This window comes from Agelaius tricolor, unplaced genomic scaffold (assembly GCF_023055355.1).
Source record: "Agelaius tricolor isolate 1412-34295 unplaced genomic scaffold, bAgeTri1.0.p SCAF_20, whole genome shotgun sequence".
NCBI classification, from domain to species: domain Eukaryota; kingdom Metazoa; phylum Chordata; class Aves; order Passeriformes; family Icteridae; genus Agelaius; species Agelaius tricolor.
In genome coordinates this window covers 4,601,638-4,619,578 of record NW_027269280.1, presented here as the reverse complement: position 1 = coordinate 4,619,578, position 17,941 = coordinate 4,601,638, and the positions used below count along the sequence as shown (strand labels likewise).

General features: G+C 44.5%; 1 protein-coding gene across 1 annotated transcript in view; it reads right to left on the bottom strand.

Moving 5' to 3' along the window:
• GRK3 (G protein-coupled receptor kinase 3) overlaps positions 1 to 17,941 on the bottom strand; it is a 61,855-nt gene that overhangs the window by 22,597 nt on the left and 21,317 nt on the right. Inside the window, exons 3-9 of the mRNA XM_071445253.1 lie at positions 11,147 to 11,220; positions 8,600 to 8,701; positions 7,732 to 7,806; positions 6,747 to 6,808; positions 5,708 to 5,759; positions 4,995 to 5,086; positions 2,386 to 2,485 (exon numbers count right to left, since the gene is read on the bottom strand). Of these exons, the coding sequence (XP_071301354.1) occupies positions 2,386 to 2,485; positions 4,995 to 5,086; positions 5,708 to 5,759; positions 6,747 to 6,808; positions 7,732 to 7,806; positions 8,600 to 8,701; positions 11,147 to 11,220 (557 nt within the window). The remainder of the gene's footprint in view (positions 1 to 2,385; positions 2,486 to 4,994; positions 5,087 to 5,707; positions 5,760 to 6,746; positions 6,809 to 7,731; positions 7,807 to 8,599; positions 8,702 to 11,146; positions 11,221 to 17,941) is intronic.

Genomic DNA, 17,941 nt, shown 5'->3' with positions numbered 1-17,941 from the left:
ACCAGCAGTGTCATCTGCACAGCTGTTATTGTGCATGTTGCAGAGACATCTGGATTCCCAGTTAAATGACTAATTGTGCTGTGATGGATTTCCCAGCTCCATTCTGCTCTGGGCAGTGCAGAACTGTCCCTGGGCACACCACGAGCCAATGCAGCCTCCCAGCTTCTGTTCAGGGATTGAAGGAATTCTCTTATTCCACCACCTTCAAACCTATCTCATTCTGCATATTCCAAGTGCTCCAGCCTCTCCTGCCCAGGTGTACCTGACCTGAATGAGCAGCACTTGCTACAAAACCTCTCCTCAAAGTCCTCCAGATTTCTGAGAGTCTGAAAGAAATGTCACTCTAAAGAGCTGATAATCCTTTACAAAAGAAACAAATGTTTCCTCCTGCTGCTGCCCCTGCTTAAAGCCTCACTGGTGTGCTGGCCTGTGAGAAAACTGCCTCCACCAGCAGCTCCTGATCTATTTTCTCTTGGAATCTCCAGACATGCAAATTCACATTCAGTGCTGGAGCCACAGAATCACAAATTAAAGTTAATGGGACAATTATTACTCATTTGCCTTGATTTCTTGTCCAGTCCCCACTACAGACCCACTCCCCACTGGTTTTCAGGAATCCTGACACATGTGGACAAACCACAATTTATCTCTGGTCAAAACAGGTAACTTGATCAAAAAGCATCAAAAAGGGATGAATTCCAGATCCCAGAATGGTTTGGGTTGGAAAGGACCTTTAAGATCATCCAGTTCCACCCCTGCAAGGCAAGGACACCTTCCACAGTCCCAGGTTGCTCCAAGCCCTGTCCAACCTTGGACACTTCCAGGGATGGGGCAGCCACAGCTGCTCTGGGCACCCTGGGAATAATTCCACCCTCAATGGGAATAATTCCTTCCTAATACCCCATCTAACCCTGCCCTCTGGCTGTGAGAAGCCAATCCCCCTTGTGCCTCTCCAGCTCTCCTGGAGCCCCCTTTAGGCACTGGAAGAGGCTCTAAGCTCTCCTTGGCTTAGTGGTGGCCATGGCAGTGTGGGGACAATGCCTGCATTTGAGCACCTTCAAGGCCAGCCCCACAGAGAAGATCCCCTGATCTCTGGGGACACAGCCCTGGTGTCACACAACAAGGTTTGCTCTGTGCCATGCAGGGAATGCTGCTCTTTGCACAGCTCTTGTACAGAACCACACACAACTCCTTATCCTCATCCCTCCTGTCACAGACACATCTTTTATGAAAAATCCTTTCTTCAGGATTTTTTCCTCCTGAGAAGCTGAAAGGCCTCAGGAACAAAATGTGAACAATGGTTATCTGCTGCTGTGGAATGCAACAGGTGCATCTGGGATTGGTCTCATGTGGTTGTTTCTAATTAATGGCCAATCACAGCCCAGCTGGCTCGGACAGAGAGTCCGAGCCACAAGCTTTTGTTATTCATTCTTTCTTTTTTTATTCTTAGCCAGCCTTCTGATGAAATCCTTTCTCCTATTCTTTTAGTATAGTTTTAATATAATATATATCATAAAATAATAAATCAATCCTTCTGAAACACGGACTCAACATTCTTGTCTCTTCTCTCATCCTCAGACCCCTGCGAACACGGTCACACCCCCCCTATCTGTGGGCACAGGGGCTGTGCTCCCACACTCAGTGTTTAATTCATGCACCACAAGGTGAGGGAAGTGAACCCTTCCTGCCAGCATCACCTGTAGCCATGGCAACCACGGTGTCACTGCAGGGAGGGCAGAGCCACCTCCCATCCTGCCTGGAATTCTCTGAGCCCAACACGCCTCAGCCAGCGACCCCAGGGAGCCAGCAGCAGGCAGGTGGTGGCTTTTTGCACACACCAGTGATGGTTTCAACTTTACATTTGAATTCATCTCATTTTAATCCAATTTATAAAATAGAACAGATGGCTTGGAACACACCTTGACTCAGCTACACAGAAAACAAAAAGGAAAAAAATTGGATATCAGAGTAACAGGAAAGGGAAGATGAGCTGGAGTTCTGTCTGCAGGAGCACTTTAGATCCCACCAAACTACACAAAAAAAACCCTAATCTTTTTTGCAAGACAGAATCGTGTTTCGGAAAAGTTTCAAGCAAAAAGACTTTAAAAAGGATATTTAAAACGTCAGGAAAGTGGGAGGATGAATTACCTCAGAAATGGGCACCCCCTCAAGCCTCTGCAGCAAAGATGCTCATTCTGTAGGACCCAAACTGATCAAGCACGTTTGGTTTTCCCTTCTCATTTCAGACACATTGCAAGAATCAGGGGGAGGCTCCAGTGGGGGTTAATTTTTGCATGTCACACAAGGGAATTGATGGAATATGCATTATATGTAACAGCTTTTACATTATATGGAAGGAAGAAGGAATAACATAGTGATACTTACTCCTGTACTGACAAGAGACAGCATAATTCTTTCATTTAAGGCTAATGTTTCTCCTTGCTTCATCTTGATTCTCTTCTTATCTAAACATTTCATTGCATACCTGAAAAAAAAAAAAATAACCATTCAGAAAAAGCACCAAAAATCTCCTCTGTCAGGACTATTCACTGGCAGCCAGGCCATGCACATTTACAAGATCCTGTAAGCAAGCTCTTGAAAGACTTAAACCCAGGACTAAAAAAACATCATTTCACTAAAACTAAAAACCTCCAAAATCTCCCAGAACTAACACATTTCCAGCAGAAGCCTCCTGACAGAGAAATGTGCTTTAACAAATAATTCCATGTCCAAACCATCGCAGTGAGATAGGAATTACACAACATATATTCATTTTCTCATACCTACAAGCAAGGATCTGCCTTAGGAATTAAATAACAGAAACTCTGTTATGGTACCATTTAATTCCAACAGTTTCAACTCTATCAGGAAAGCAATATCTTGAACACACGCTGAGTTTTATATATTTTTTTTTCTCCTTAATTTTCTTTCTACTCAGAAAAAGTCAGATACACACAAGAAAGCTTTTTTGGTCTTCTACCATCTGTGCTACACAAATTAATAAAATTTTGCTCACAAAGGATGTTACCCTAACAACCACCAACCACAGGAGGATATGATCCAGGCTGGGTATTTTTCCAAGCTGTTGTTGAGTTCATTAATAGATACCAGTGAGAAGGACATGTGTGCTCCTCCACAGAAGACTCCTAGACATGGACACTCATGGATTTTTAGGAAATTACCACATTACAGCTTCAATGCCTATCCCCATCCAGCCTCAGAGCTTCAGCTTTTGGGAGCTCCAGTTCCCAAAAACAGCCACGTCATTCTGACATCAATGTGTTGGGAGAGGGGGAGTGAGGGTGAATTTTAAGTTTGCAGACTGGGAATATATTCATATGTTCCTACTGAGGAGTCTGTGAAAGGTGATAAAAAATAACCCCTGACCCTGCCCTGACCAGAGAGAGGCACTGGGGATGCTCAAAGCTGATGGAAATCACAGAATGGTTTGGGTGGGAAGAGACCTTAAACCCATGGGCAGGGACACCTTCCACCATCCCAGGCTGCTCCAAGCTCCATCCAACCTGGCCTTGGGCACTTCCAGGGATCCAGGGGCAGCCACAGCTGCTCTGGGAACCTGTCCCAAACCAAGTCTGCAGCTCTAAGTGCAGCAGAGGCAGCCTGCAGGGGATGGGACCTGGGTTAGGGATGGGCTCACAGGTTTGGATCAAGAAAGAACTAAATCAAATCTCTACCCAGAAGCTGAACCTCATCTTAAGTTTTGCTTCAAATTTGAAAAAGAAGGTTGCTTTTCCCACATTTTGTTTCCCTTTGCTCTATTTATATCTAATAAAACCCGTACTTTGCTTTGCTTCACTTTTCCTGTCCTTCTCACTTCCCAAAGGTTTATCCACCTCCTGCCAGAGCCCTGCTCAGACACTCAGACATGGAGATGGCTGCGACTCTGAGAAGTGCCTGCTGAGCGTGCCTCAAGCTAAATAAAATGTTTATTTTTGTACATGGACAACTGAATGAACTGTACATGGACAAAAAGTACCAAAGCAGGAATAAAGCCAGCGTTGTTAGTAAGAGTATTAATATAAATACTTGAAGTCACTGTAGAAATACTGAATATAATAATAGCAACATTAAGATGTCTTCCACTTGTTAAGAGTCAGAAGTTTATTATTATCAAGGATGTCAGGCACACATAAATTCAAGAGGAGCCAGACACAGGGCACCTCACACATGCCCTGCTCACTTGGAAGGGAAATGTTTAAGGATGGGCTGTGGACTGAAATTGTTAGGAGAAAAGCAAGATGAAAGGCTGGGGTGTAAATAAAGAAATGGATTGATATTGAGAACAACTGGTTAAATCCATGGCCAGATGTTCACATCAGAACACAATGGGACAATGGTGCCTAGAAATGGAAATCTGATGATCAGGGGAGGTGTGTGAATGGTAAGATCACAAAAAGAATAAAATCCACCCAGGGCTGACCCTGCAGCTCCCACAGAGAGCTCTGGGAATCACAAGTCCAGCAGTGGGATATCCCCTTCCAAATGGCAGCAGGGATCTCTGCTCTCACCACACACGGGGCAGGCACTGGTGGAATGCCCCAAATTGGGAGCAGCACACTGGGAATGGGCTCTGGCATAGCCCTGAACTCTCCAGATTTGGGGACAGATTCCTGCAGCACACCTGGAGCAGGTGACACCTGAGCAGCCACCATGGCTTCCACAGCAATATCCTCTGATCCAGGGAATTGCTGGAGCACACACCTGATTTTGATTGTGCATTTTCCACTGGTTTTGACAGGACATTTCCACGTGCCCAGGAGCTGTGTGACACTGAGCCCCTGCATGGCATGGAACAGCATCCACTGAGCCTGCAGTGAGCCAGGAATCAGAATTCTGGGGGTTAAACCTCATCACAAAGAACTTTACAGCAATGTGATGCTGCTTCCCAGTGATTTCCTAAGAAATGACTGGAAGGATTTCCTCACTAGTCCAGAGTTTACAATCACCTCTGCCACAGAGTGGGTGATACTCACATTTTTCCAGTGTCTGCTTTTCTGCAGCCATACACTTCACCAAATCCCCCTCTTCCTATTATTCTATGTACACTAAAATCATTCATGGTCAGCTGCAAGTGGAAACAGAAACAAGAAAACAAAACCTTCATTTTTCCAGCATTAAAAAAAACTTACTGTGAAAACATCTAAATGATCCATGAATGTGTTGAGATCCTCAACTGTAATTCAACAGCATTTACTGTGTTGGAAAAGGAGCCCCTTATTGTTGATATTTCCATGTACTTGGAAGCACTACAGTGTGAAGTAGCACCAAGGGGAATGAGGCTGTTGCTCCCAAAATCTGCCAGTCTCACTCAGGGCTATTTTTGCAGCCCAAGTTGTCACACAGAAGTGCAGAGGGACGCAAAAGCTGAGGCCAAGGGAAAGGGGCTCAGAGGGTGCTGGGATCACAGACTGGAGTGGGAAAGGGAGGTGGACAGGGATTTGGGCTGGTAAAGAGCAGAAATTCTGGCACTTCAGCTCTTTCAGCCATTAAAAAAATGAAAATTCTGTTAGCTGAGGAAGGCAGAGGGGACGTCCAGACAGGAATCATCAGGGCTGTGCCTAAGAATAGCAGAGCAGTGACATCCACCACCCTCCTTAATGAGGCCTTTGCAGAACAGGATTCAAAACTGAACATTCTCTTTCCTGTATCAGCCTCTGACAAGATAAATATACTTGTGAGTACTTACATGAATATTTAGCTCTACATTTTTCCATTGACAAAATCTAGTAAACTTGTCACTGCAAAAGAAAAAAAAAAAAAAAGTTTAAAAGTTGTCTGAGACTATTGTGTAGAGTATTACAGGAAATGTCAAGACTCTGATATTTAAAATCTAGTCTGAGCTAGGGCGTGGGGTGGTATTTAATAAATGACAGCCTTCCTTTCACCAACTGTAATCTTACCCCCACCAAGAAAAACAATTCCTAGGCAGAGCACACTCCATGTTCTACATCCTTGGGAGAGAAAGAGAGCAGATAACCTTACCCCTGGAAGTGCTCACTGTGTCCCCACAGCTCTCTTGCACGGTTTTCAACCATTCAAAGATGGTTTTCAATTTTTAAACAACTATGTTTGGAACTAACAAACATTTAAATTACATCAAGAGGAAGATAATTATAAAAAAAAACACAGGCAGCTCGATTTATGTTAATGAACCTCCCTATACTCCAAGGAACATTTTAAACTCATTTTATCTTAAAATAGGGAAGACATCAGCAATACCACAGGCTTTGGGAAAAAATAATAAAATAGTTGCTTATTCCTACATGAATAATTAAGTATTTATTTTCAAAGTAAGAAATAACAGCTTTATGGAGGCATTTTTATAATTATCACAGAATGGCACCAAACCCGTTTAGAAAATGGATTTGGGTTTTGCTGGGGGACAGCTGAGCTTTGCAGAGCCAGACACAGCAGCAGGAAAGGGCTGCTCTGCTGAGCCAGACTTGTGCCCTCAATTCTTTATTACACAGAATATCCCCAAAAACCCAATTCTGCCTTTTTTCAGCCCAAACTCCAACCTCTGTGTGCCCTGACTGAGAAATCCCTCAGCTTTTCAGCTGTTCCACTCACACATCCTGACTCTGATCAGGGGATCCCACAAAGCTGGGTGAATTTGATTAATCATGCAATAATACACATTTTTAGCCTTATTTACAGCAGTGCTGAAAGGACCTGACTTCCCACTACAGTAGGCAGGTAATTCAGGTAATATTCCCTGTTCATACCTTTCCATAAATTTTTGAAATATTTTTCCTCGGAGACTATCACAAATTTCTTCTATATATGGCTAAAAAGGGTGAGGAAACACAATTAGAATTTAATCAGACAATAAATGGCTTTTTTTCAGTCCCATCCAACACAAAGAACTCTCATTGGCCCCACACAGATCCTGGATTGTCCTAAAGAAGCCTCAACAATGCATTTCAGCTCTACTTGGCTTTTGGAATCTGAGCAGGTGCCCTGAAGTCAAACACAAAATATTTTCATGAGCTAAAAAAACCTTAAGGGGTGTGGGGGCAAAAAATTCTTCTTTCAAATGTATTTAACCAATAAACTGTCACCCCTGTGGAATCCAAAGCCCCCAGAGCTGCTCCCCCATCTCTGTGGTGCTTCTCTCCTCCCTGTCCCTGCTGAGAGATCAGCACCTTGGAATCACAGGTGACTTTTTCCCTCCCCTGGGTGTGCCAGGGCCCAACCTCTCCCCAGGTAGGGCTGAGGCATCCCCCAGCACTGCAATCACCAACCCCCAGCTCATGGCAACAGCCAGAACAGCTCAGAAGCACAGCAGACATCAGGCACGGGCAACCTCCACATTTTTTCAGCACATAAAAATACGTCAGATTTAGATAAAAGACACTTAAGCTTACAAACACCCCCATGATGGATTAAGACTGTTTCTCCACTGTTCACCCTGACAGGATTGAGCATCTTCCTGATGGAAAGTGATTTACTCTAAATCATTTAATGGCTCAAAATTATACAACTATAAAAACTCTTCTGTTCGCACACCAAGGTATAGTTTGCTTTTCTAAATGCGCTTGAAAATATTACAGATAACAAGAGTAAATTGTAATTTTGACTTGGAAAAGCATTTCAATCCCACTTACAGCACAGAATATGTACCAGTCCCATTTATTCAGTCTCTTTAAAGAGTATTTAAAAAGTCACTTTCTGTCAGAGAAGCTGAATGTTCAGACTGTGAAAGCTCACCTGGAAAAGGCTGGCTGGCACTTGTTTCTTGGCTAAATGTGTTTGTACATGATCTACAGCTTGTTTTGAGAAAGGCTTTTGGAAAAGAAAAAGGAAGATTTCAAACAGTTGGAACTGTCAGGAGTTTCATTTCAGGTCAGAGCACTGTTGTTCTTTTCCCCACACAGAAACACCAACCCCAAGGGGAATCAATAGGGCCTCCCACAGGTATATTACAGTGAATATTGTGTGAAATGTGCAGAATGATCCAGTAACAGGATTATTCTGAAGCAGAAAAGCAGGAGAGGGGAAGATGAGGAGGAGGAAGGTAAAAATCAAAGGGGGTGATGATCCTCCTTTAACAAATCCATGAAAAATCCCATTTACAGGCACAGCTCCAGAGCCAGAAGCACTCATGAACTTTTTACTAATAAAATAATGCATTTTGAGGGAAATAAAAAAAGAGAAAAGCTTAAACCCTCCTCCCAAAGCATGATACAACACCTGCAAATCCTCCTTTCAAATCAGAGCACATGAAACTGTTAAGAACAGATCAATGGGCCCAAATTCCAGCTAGAAGAAATGTGTCTTTTCAGTGACTTTAGCCACATCTCTACACACACCTATATACAAATAAATCCATTTATTTCATCCTTTTGGAAACAGACATTTAGTCTGAAGAAACATAAACCAGAAAAATCTCCTGATACTTCCTTTGCGTGCCGCCAAGTTTAATAAAAATTGCAGTACGCCTCAACTTTTACACCTCAATAAAAAAAATAAACAAAAACATAAAAAGCAACATTCTGAATTTTGCCAAACCCAGATCCTGGATTTCAAAGGGAAATTCCTGCTGCCAGGAGTGGGGGGCAAAGGGCAGGATACCCACGTGGGAACAGGAGAGCAGCTCCTTCATGATGTAGGTGTCGTAGATCTGCCGGCTCCGCGACAGCCGCTCCTCCTCCGAGTCCAGCTTCTCGTACTCCTTGATCTGCAGCACAAAGCACACCCCACACATGCCCTTGTGATTCCTCACTCATTGGGTCAAAACAGGGCTTGGGTTGAAGTTTTATTTTATTGGGTTTTTTTATTGATGAAAAATCACCTGTGACAGCACAGTCGCGGCTGGGGTTTCCCTTTAATATTGGGATTTTTTTTTCAGCCCCTGGTACAGGTGCCCAGGGCATTGGTGGAGTCCCCATTCCTGCAGGGATTTAACGGGATGTGGCACTTGGGGACATGCTCAGTGGTGGCCTTGGCAGTGCTGAGTGAACAGTGGGACTCAATGGGCTGAGAGGGCTCTTCCAATCAAAAATTCCCTGATCACAGCACATCTGGTACAGATGTCCAAGAAAGAATATAAAGCACATTTCAAAATGTTCACACAGTCCAGCTACACTGTGGATTTGAAGCCTAAAGCTGGCTAAAAGACAGTTTTACAAAACACATTGAGTTTCCTCAGGTGTGCTGTAGGAGATCAGTGTGTTCCAGGTGAAAGAACAGCAATCCCAGACAGTTCATTTACAGAACAAAACCTGACAACCAGCTCCAGAACAGAAAGTCCACCCCGTCCAAGGGTCCTCTGGAGCATATTCAGGGAAAGAGCTCTTCCAGAAAGGACAAAATGTAAAAAAAGATGCAAGGGGAAAGACTCAGCACTGGCTTTCTGGACCTTCCAGGAGAAACCCTGGGATCCAGATCCCTGGCAGTGAGCAGATCTGCTGTGTGCCACACAACCCCAGCAGCGCTTAGGTTGGGAAAAAACCTCCCAGATCATCAAATCCAATTATCAAGAGACAAACTGGAACCAACCTACCTCTGGAGGTGGAACATTAATTAAAGTCAGTATCTTTCTAGCTGTACTGCTGGTGTTTGCTGACATGATAAGGCACCAGTCCCACCCCGATCTGCCATCTGTGCTGCTTCCCCCTTGATACCAATTTATAATTAAAATGACTCAAAATGTCTTTGCCCAAGAAACACTTTTAATTAATGCAATGACACAAAATAATTAGCAGTACAGGAGGAAGGCCTGATGGATATCTGATTGTCTTATTTGAGAACAACCTCCTATCCCTCAATGTTTGGTTGTTAAAGGACACAACTCCTCAGTCAGTGTTCAGGGGTTTCAGCAGAGCCCCCCAGAGATCAAAAGGATCTCCTCAAAAACTGGGATCAGAATGCATTTGTTTTCAAGTATTTAGAAGCTCTTTTTTTTCCTTTTTTTTTTCCCAATTTTCCCCCTTTTTTCTTTTTCATTTCTTTTCTTTTCCTCCTGAAACTGATCGGGATGAATCACTCATCCTGTTAAATGCCTGATCGTGACTCCAGCTGCAGTGATATGAAATCCCTGGAGTACAGAGCTCTTCTACACCAAGCAATTTTTAATGTAGCAATGTACTCAGATTATTCTATGTGTAATAAATGCAGCAAGTAAATCAAATATATAAAAAAAGGAAAAGCTCCTGGATCCGGTATGTCACAGAGGAAAACACAATGAACCTCTCTTTAAATATCTTTAATGGGATTTTTCCAGAAGTACATGACAAAGCACTGAAATTCTTTTGAGGCAACATTTTGCTAATAACCTAAAAATACAATTTTGAATTGTTTCAGAGATAAAGAGGCAGCCAAAAATATCTTGCTAAATAATCTGGTACAACAGGCCTTTTCGGATTACTTATGACAGTGATATCTTCAGTGTATAAAGAGATGGAAATGATAGAAAAAGATTCTTTATTGACAGCAGGTATCTGATCTGAGTGGGGGAATGGAGTCTTGCTGAGGACTGATCTCCAAATTGATACCAGCTGTTTGTGCTGATAGCAAGGATAAAAGTTAAATTCTCAGTTCATGAGTGAAGCAGCCAAGGCTATTCCAGCTCTAAATTAACCCTGAGCATCAGGTATGGGCAGGTCTGCCCTGAAATCAGCACCTGGGACAGGATTCACTGGGGCTTTATTCAGTGTCACAAATGTAACAGGGAATGAATGAATGAATGAGTGGTGCCATGGAGCTCAGACCCTGCAGCAGCAGAAGCTGGAGAGGGCCAGGGCATTCCTTGGAATTATTGATCCTTTGGGATGTGCCCTGCACAGTGCCTGGCAGCTCCTTCACTGGCTATCTCCTGACAAGGGACACAGCTCCTCCATCTGTGTCCCCTCTGCCACAGCAGCTCCTGAACCATCTGAGCAGCTCCCACCCCTCATCCCTCCACAATCCCCCCCTGCTGCCTTTTCCACAGGTGAAAAACTTGATGGGGAAAGACCTGAAGGATTTCAGTGTCACCCCAACACCACCAAATTCATCCCAGATCCTCTTCTACCAGTCCTACACTGCTTCAATGTCCCTCTCCTTCCCTCTCAGCGTTCCCTGATGGAGCAGGACAGCCTCACTCCCTGCACAGCCCCAAAGCTCCATCACCACCAGCACTTACCTCCTCATAGAACTTCAGCTGAGGGACAGCTTCATCGATCTCATTCATGCAATAGTCTTTAAAGAGCAAAAATCCTGGAAAGAAAGACAGAAAAATCAGAGAAATTTGTCTCATCGCACTTGTAAAAAGGCTCATGAAACCACCTGAGTTCCACCACGGGCCGTATAAACCTGTGTGAGCATCCCCAGTTGCCAAAGTTTAGGATTCTGATTCCAGCTCTTCATTTCCAGCACAAAGGGATCCCAAGCCTGCCTCACCTCCCACAGGTGTATTAAACCCATTACTGCTTCCACCTGCTGAGGATTTTATCAGGCATTTCCATAATGCACAAAAATATCCTGTTCCTCTTCACAGACCACATTTTCTTCTCTTTTTTTTTTTCCCCCAGTAAAAACTAGACACTATTCACGTTTTGGGGGTTTTTTTGTAGGAGATTTACCTACATTTCACTGATGAAGCACAACCTCTTCTGCACTCCCATTTCAGAATTACCGGTTCATGTTACCTCTAATGGGTTTTATTGCTCAATAAATTACATCAGGGTCTTTACAGTTCCTTTGCAAGTAATTTAGAGCATGACCCCAGCAGGCTGCAGATGAGAATCTTCCATTAGGAGCATTTTAATGCACTGTCACAAGCCTCATCCCATGGAAGCTCTGTCTTTCCCTGCCTCTGAGCTGGCACCTGCTACCCTGGAATTTCACATAGCAATCTGTGTCACAAATGTCCCCATCACTTCCAAACCCACCCAAAGTGCCCCATCTCCTCAGCCAGACCGTGCACCTCCACCTCTCCTTGCCAGCTTGGCTTTTTTGAGGACAAAAAGTGAAATTTTGGGAGCCGATTCAAATTCCTTATTTCCCACATGACGGAACCAGCAGCAGCACGGAGCAGAATCCTGCTGAATGGACTGAACTTTTCTAGGACAATGAACCAAAGATTGGGTAATTAAGAGACTGAAGAGTGGCACAAACAGCTCTGAATGCAGTGAAAGAAAAATCCCTGGCCTGGTCCCAGCTCCTGGCTGGTGCCCAAAAAAACCCACAAACAACAAAAAAAAAACACAACAATAAACCACAAAGACAACTGTGGGAGGAGTGTGAAAATATACCAACACACATTTCCAGCAGGGCCACGCCAAACATTCCAGCCCTGCTCAGTATTTTCCAAACTTTTTCAATTTGATTATGGCAGAGAAAGAAGAGGTTCCCAAGCCCATGGCACAGGGAACAATCAGAGGCTTATGCAGCCACAGGACATGGGCTGCTCCTCCCTGAGGCCCCTTGGCACTGCACTGCAAAAACCCAGATATACCCAAAATATACAGACTTGAGAGCTCAGGCTGCTCAGCCTGGGGAAGGGAAGGTTGGGGAAAGACCTTGCAGCACGTTCCAGGATCTGAAGGAGCTACAAAGAAGCTGGAGAGGGATTTTGCATCAGGAACTGGAGTGGCAGGACAAGGGGGAATGGCCTCAGACTGAAATGGACATTTAGGTGAGATATATGGAAGAAATCACTCCCTGTGAGGGTGCTGAAGCCCTGGCACAGGTTGCCCAGAGAAGCTGGGGCTGTCCCACCCCTGGAAGTGTCCAAGACCAGGTTGGACAGGGCTTGGATCAATCTGGGATAGTAGAAGGTGCTCCTACCCATGGATGATCTTTAAGGTCCCCTCCAACCCAAACCATTCAGTGATTCTATAATTCAGACAAATCCAGTTAGAGCCTAATGTTCCCCAGACTGGAATTGTTTCTGTTTCGACCTCCCATTCTATCAACAGACCCTGCACTTCCCCTGCAGCACAAAGGAAATCTCCTCCTTTACTGCTGCTCTTGGGTTGAGTGAAAAATGATCAGCCAGAAACTGCAGCTCTCACATAATGGCACAACGAAGTGACAGATGCAGCATTGAGTAAGTGACAGGAGTTTTAAGAAGTTCAGGGGGAGCTGACGAGGAGCACAATAAGCACAGTTAACAGCACACAGAAAAATAAGCCCAGGAACAGAAAGCAGGAATTAATAAAATGATAGCGTTAAGTAACAGCTAAAAAGAACCAGCAATTATTTATGAAATAAAGATGCTGACAGCTTTGGCTTTAAAGATTCCTTCTGGTATAACTATATAATTTCTGCAACAACCAGATCACTGGTTGTTAAGGGAAAGGAAAAATATTTTTTAAGAGCTTCTTCAGGCAACACCAAAGTGATGGATGATATCAATAATACACACACAGAGTGTGAGGCAGCACCCAGCTCCTCTGGGCTCCAGCCTCTGGACAATCATCTTCCCCTCCAGCTTTGCATTTACAATCCCAAGACAAATTTGCCAAGTGCCATGAATTGCACTGACTCTAATTACCAAGGCAAAATGCCTTTCAAGGAGGGATGAAGGCCACCTTTGAGGTTTGCAGAGGCTCACAAGCAGGAAGGGATGGGCTGGTGGGGAGAGCAGAATCAGGTCAGGCAGCTCAGCCATAACCAGGTACTCACAGAGCTCATCCCCAGCTGGATGAGGTCCCTGTCACAAGGAGGGGAACTAAGTTAACCCATCTCTTTAAAAGAGAACATGAATGGTTACTTCAGTATTTATCCCAAATAATTGTGTTTTTCCAGCATGAGCACAGGAATTTTACATGAAATCCTGACTCTAATCAACAGCATCCCTCCATCCCTGGTTTTTGTCTCCAGAATTCAGCCCTTCCCACAGTCAAACAACACAAATGCTGCTGGTGAGCAGCCACACACTCCAGAGCCCTCATCATGTTTATGGCCTCAACTGGACCCTCTCCACGAGCTCCCTGACTTTCTTGAGCAGTGGAGACCAGAACTGAACAGCACAGCCCAGATGTGGCCTCACTAGGGCCACTCACAGCAGGATTAAAGCCACCTTCTCATTTTCTACTTCTGTGGCATTTTCCTGTCTCTGGCTCTGCCAAAGTCCCCCCAGGGCAGCAGCCACAGGGGCCAGCACTGGCCTCTGCCTCCTGCAGCAGCCAAAAGGTCACCTGCAGCCACAACACCACCTCCTCACCCCTGTCAGTTGGCTGAGAGCACGGAATGATAAATAAAATAAAACCGAACAACGACGAGGAACTCCACCATAAAACACTCGGGAGAAAATGACTTCTTCTAATTCCAACTGGAATTTTATAAGCATCAGATTCAAGTGACCTTTTAACAGGAGTAAATAAAAATCTTATTAGAGCAAACAGGAGTGACTAGGTGAGAGAGCAGAGCTAAAAATAGCCACGTTTAGCCCCGATAGAAGCGTTCACAATGTCACTGATTGAAAGGAAGCTGCATCTATTTACAGCGGGCCTGAACGTGGTCCAAAACGCTGATGTAGCCACTTTCTAGTAGGCAAAATAGCAAATTAGAGAACAAAAATATCAAGCTGTTTCCAAATCCTCCCGAAACGTGCTGCGTATAAATACAGAACCCTGACAAACAAAGCAGCAGTGACATCTGCACCAGACACGGGCTCCTTTCCCGGGCAGGAAAAGCTCTGGGAATGTGGGATGGTGCTCAAGGCTGCCACACAGGCTCTGTCCCTGCTCAGGGCACTTGAAGGGCTCCCATCTCAGTCATTCCAAGATATGCCTCATGATCTTTCTTGCTTGGTGAGCTCGGATGACGGCAAGAAGCCACGGCCAGAGGGGATGTCTCACATGCTGCTCTCTGTACCTCCCCGCCAGGACACTGCACCAAGGTGGGCCAGGCTGGAAATCAGGAGGAATTTCTTCCCAAAAAAGGGTGGTCAGGCACTGGAAGGGGCTGCCCAGGGGGGTTTGGAGTCCCCATCCCTGGAGGTGTCCAAGGAATTCCTGGATGTGGCGCTCAGTGGTGGCAATTTGGCACAGGTTGGACTCGATGGTTCTGGGAGGAATTTCCTGACCCAAATGATTTTGAGATTCTGGGGCATCTCCTCCCCAGGAATGTCTCCTATGTAGAGCTGCCACACCACAGTGACATAACAGCACAGCTGTGTTTAAATCCAGCTGTGGGTGTGTTCAGCCTCCTGAAATAGCCCTCAGTGATCTCCAGATCCATCAGCACCAGGAACAGATCCGGGTCATGGACTCAAACACTGGGACAAAGTCTCGAAAAACCACATAAAACCTGTGATTCCCACCAGGCTGCAATTGTCACAGAACACCAGGCCAGGCTCAGACTCCTGTTCTGTGCAGTGCCCACACAGAGCTGACACAGCACAGAGCAATTCAGGCCACCTAAGAGCTCCACCACTGAGAGAACCACCAATTTCCCTCTCCAGGAACAAAGATCACCAGGGAAAACCGTGTAGGAATTGTGCTCTGGCAAGGTGCAAAGCCACAAGAATCCTCCCAGCCCAGAAAGCATCACGCATTCCACTCCTTTCCTTTCCCTTTTCCATTCTTTCCTAATTGAGCCTAATGTTCATTCCCTTTGCATTAAAAATAATACATTATAACAGACTGAAACATATCCCTGTGCATAGAAAGCAGGGGGAAAGAACACACTGTATTTCATGAGGACGTGCATCCAATGGTGAGCAGAACAGAACAATTTCCCTAGAACAGAACCAAACTGAGCTCAAAATTAGGCTGCAAGTTGCCAGGTAGCCTGTTTAATGAGGTCTAGAAATCATTAAATGAAAATAAGCTTTGGCTAAAAGGTTTTAAGTGTTGTCAGAGAAAAACTTTTTATTTCCAGGCCTATTTTCCAATAGCTTTTCACCCGGGGAAATCATTGTTGAAGCTTGGTCAGCCTCCTTTCTAAACACCAGACTTGTGCATGCCTGGAATTCCTGCAGGGAGAGGAGCAGGAGAGCTGAGCACTGACACTGGGGACAGAACGGAGGAATATTCACAAATTCTGTGTCAAAGCCCAAAAGCTTGAGCCAGGTAGGGCATGCCAAGCAGTGAATATACATCTTTACTGAAAGCACTCAATTATCTTTATTTAGGTTGCCCAGAGAAGCTGGGACTGCTCCATCCCTGGAAGTTTCCAAGGCCAGGTTGGATGGAGCTCTGAGAAACCTGGGATAGTGGAAGGTGGAGCTGGATGAGCTTTAAGGTCCTTTCCAACCCAAAGCATTCAGGGATTCTCTGAATATCCTCGTGAAATGGTAGCTCTGAACACTGAATGTGTGATCAATCATTTTTTAAAGCCAAGCAGAGAAAATAATGGGGGAAACTTAGCTCTGAACCATATTTACTGTGTATCCTTCATATTCTGGTCTCCTTTAACATGCAGATTCCAGCTGAGTGAAGTCAAAAATCAAAGGAATTCAACATATCAAAGGTGAAAGAAAAAAGTGGGTTTTACACAAGAAAAAGCTCCTCTAGAAGATGCGGGAGTAAAAAAACACTAAATAGAAATACACAAAAATATTCTAATTTTTAAAAAGACCGCTAAACACAGAATAGAAGAATTTCATTTCAATCAGTTATTACAAAGAATGTGATTCAATTCCTTCTCTAAATCCCATCAAGGAATACACAGGACTTGAGGTTTTCTTTTTTCTTCACTTGTAAACAGAAGAAATTCACAGCCCTTTGCAACTGGTAATAGAAGGTACCAGCAAGCTAACAACTAGGAGCAGCTCAAAAATGTCATGGTGGTGGATTGGGCTTTTTTGTATCTGTTCTTTCCTCACATCACAACTCAGGCCCTACCAAGGATGTGAAAGTTGCTATTTTCCTGACCAGTATTTTTTTCCTTTATAAACATTTTAAAATTAATTACATAATACAAGCCAATATCCCTTTACTATTGAGAAACACACTTTCCTTTCTGCCATTCTCCAAGCTGAGAATTTCACTGCTTCACCAATTACTGAACACACCAACTCCACTGGGAAATGCAGCTCTGCTCCTCAGGAAGGGCTTAGATCCAGGTGTGGTTTTTAGTGGCAGCAAGGTGACAGGATCATTTGATGAATACATGGAATAACTCCACAACAAAAGGCTGTTCTCAAGGCCCTGGTGCCAGTATTTGCCTCAGCAAACTCTGCTCAATATCTGAACCACTGTGAAGAGCCAAATTGTTCAGCCAGAACATCGAGGAACTGTTGTGCTGTGGTCAAAATCAAAACACAAAGCCAGCAGTATTCAGTTAGTAAATACACACAGCACTTAGGTAAAGAGCAGCAAAACCACTAAAACAACAGTGACAGAGCCCAGCTGATTCTGCTGCAGGAATTTCTGACTCTTCCTCTGGTTCACTCTGGCACTCTGGGAAAGCTGCTGTGAGCTGGAGGCTCAGACACAGATGGTTCTGCTGTTCTTCCTCTTTTAATCACGGAAATCATGGGCAGAAGTATCTAGAAACACTAAGAAACTGGTTTGCATGTTTTTGAGCCCACCTATCCAACCTCCACGGACACACAGGTGACAGCAGGATGTCACAGAGGCCCTGGCTGGACAGGACACTGGCAGGGAAGGGGGCTGTCAGGTGTATTGCCCACATTCTTTATAGGAGAAATGCTGTATGGATCAATAAAAGCAGCTGGAAATGGGGTAATTGATAGCCAGAGCTCTCCAGCCCCTCTGCTCTGCACCTCTGACCTTTCCATCCCTTAAATGCACTGCTGAAAGTGAGAACACTTAATAGCTCCAGTAATTTAGATTCTACTGGCTGGTGCTGGTTCTGTTGAGTGATCCCAGTGATGGGAATGAGCAGCACTGGCAGGCCCAGAGAATCTGCTTTATTAACAATATCAATAATGCTTTTACAGCTGTGCAGGTAAAGCTCATTAAAGCTGTTACCATGCCACCTTACAGACATGGCAAACCAACACTGCCCTACTTCTCAGTGG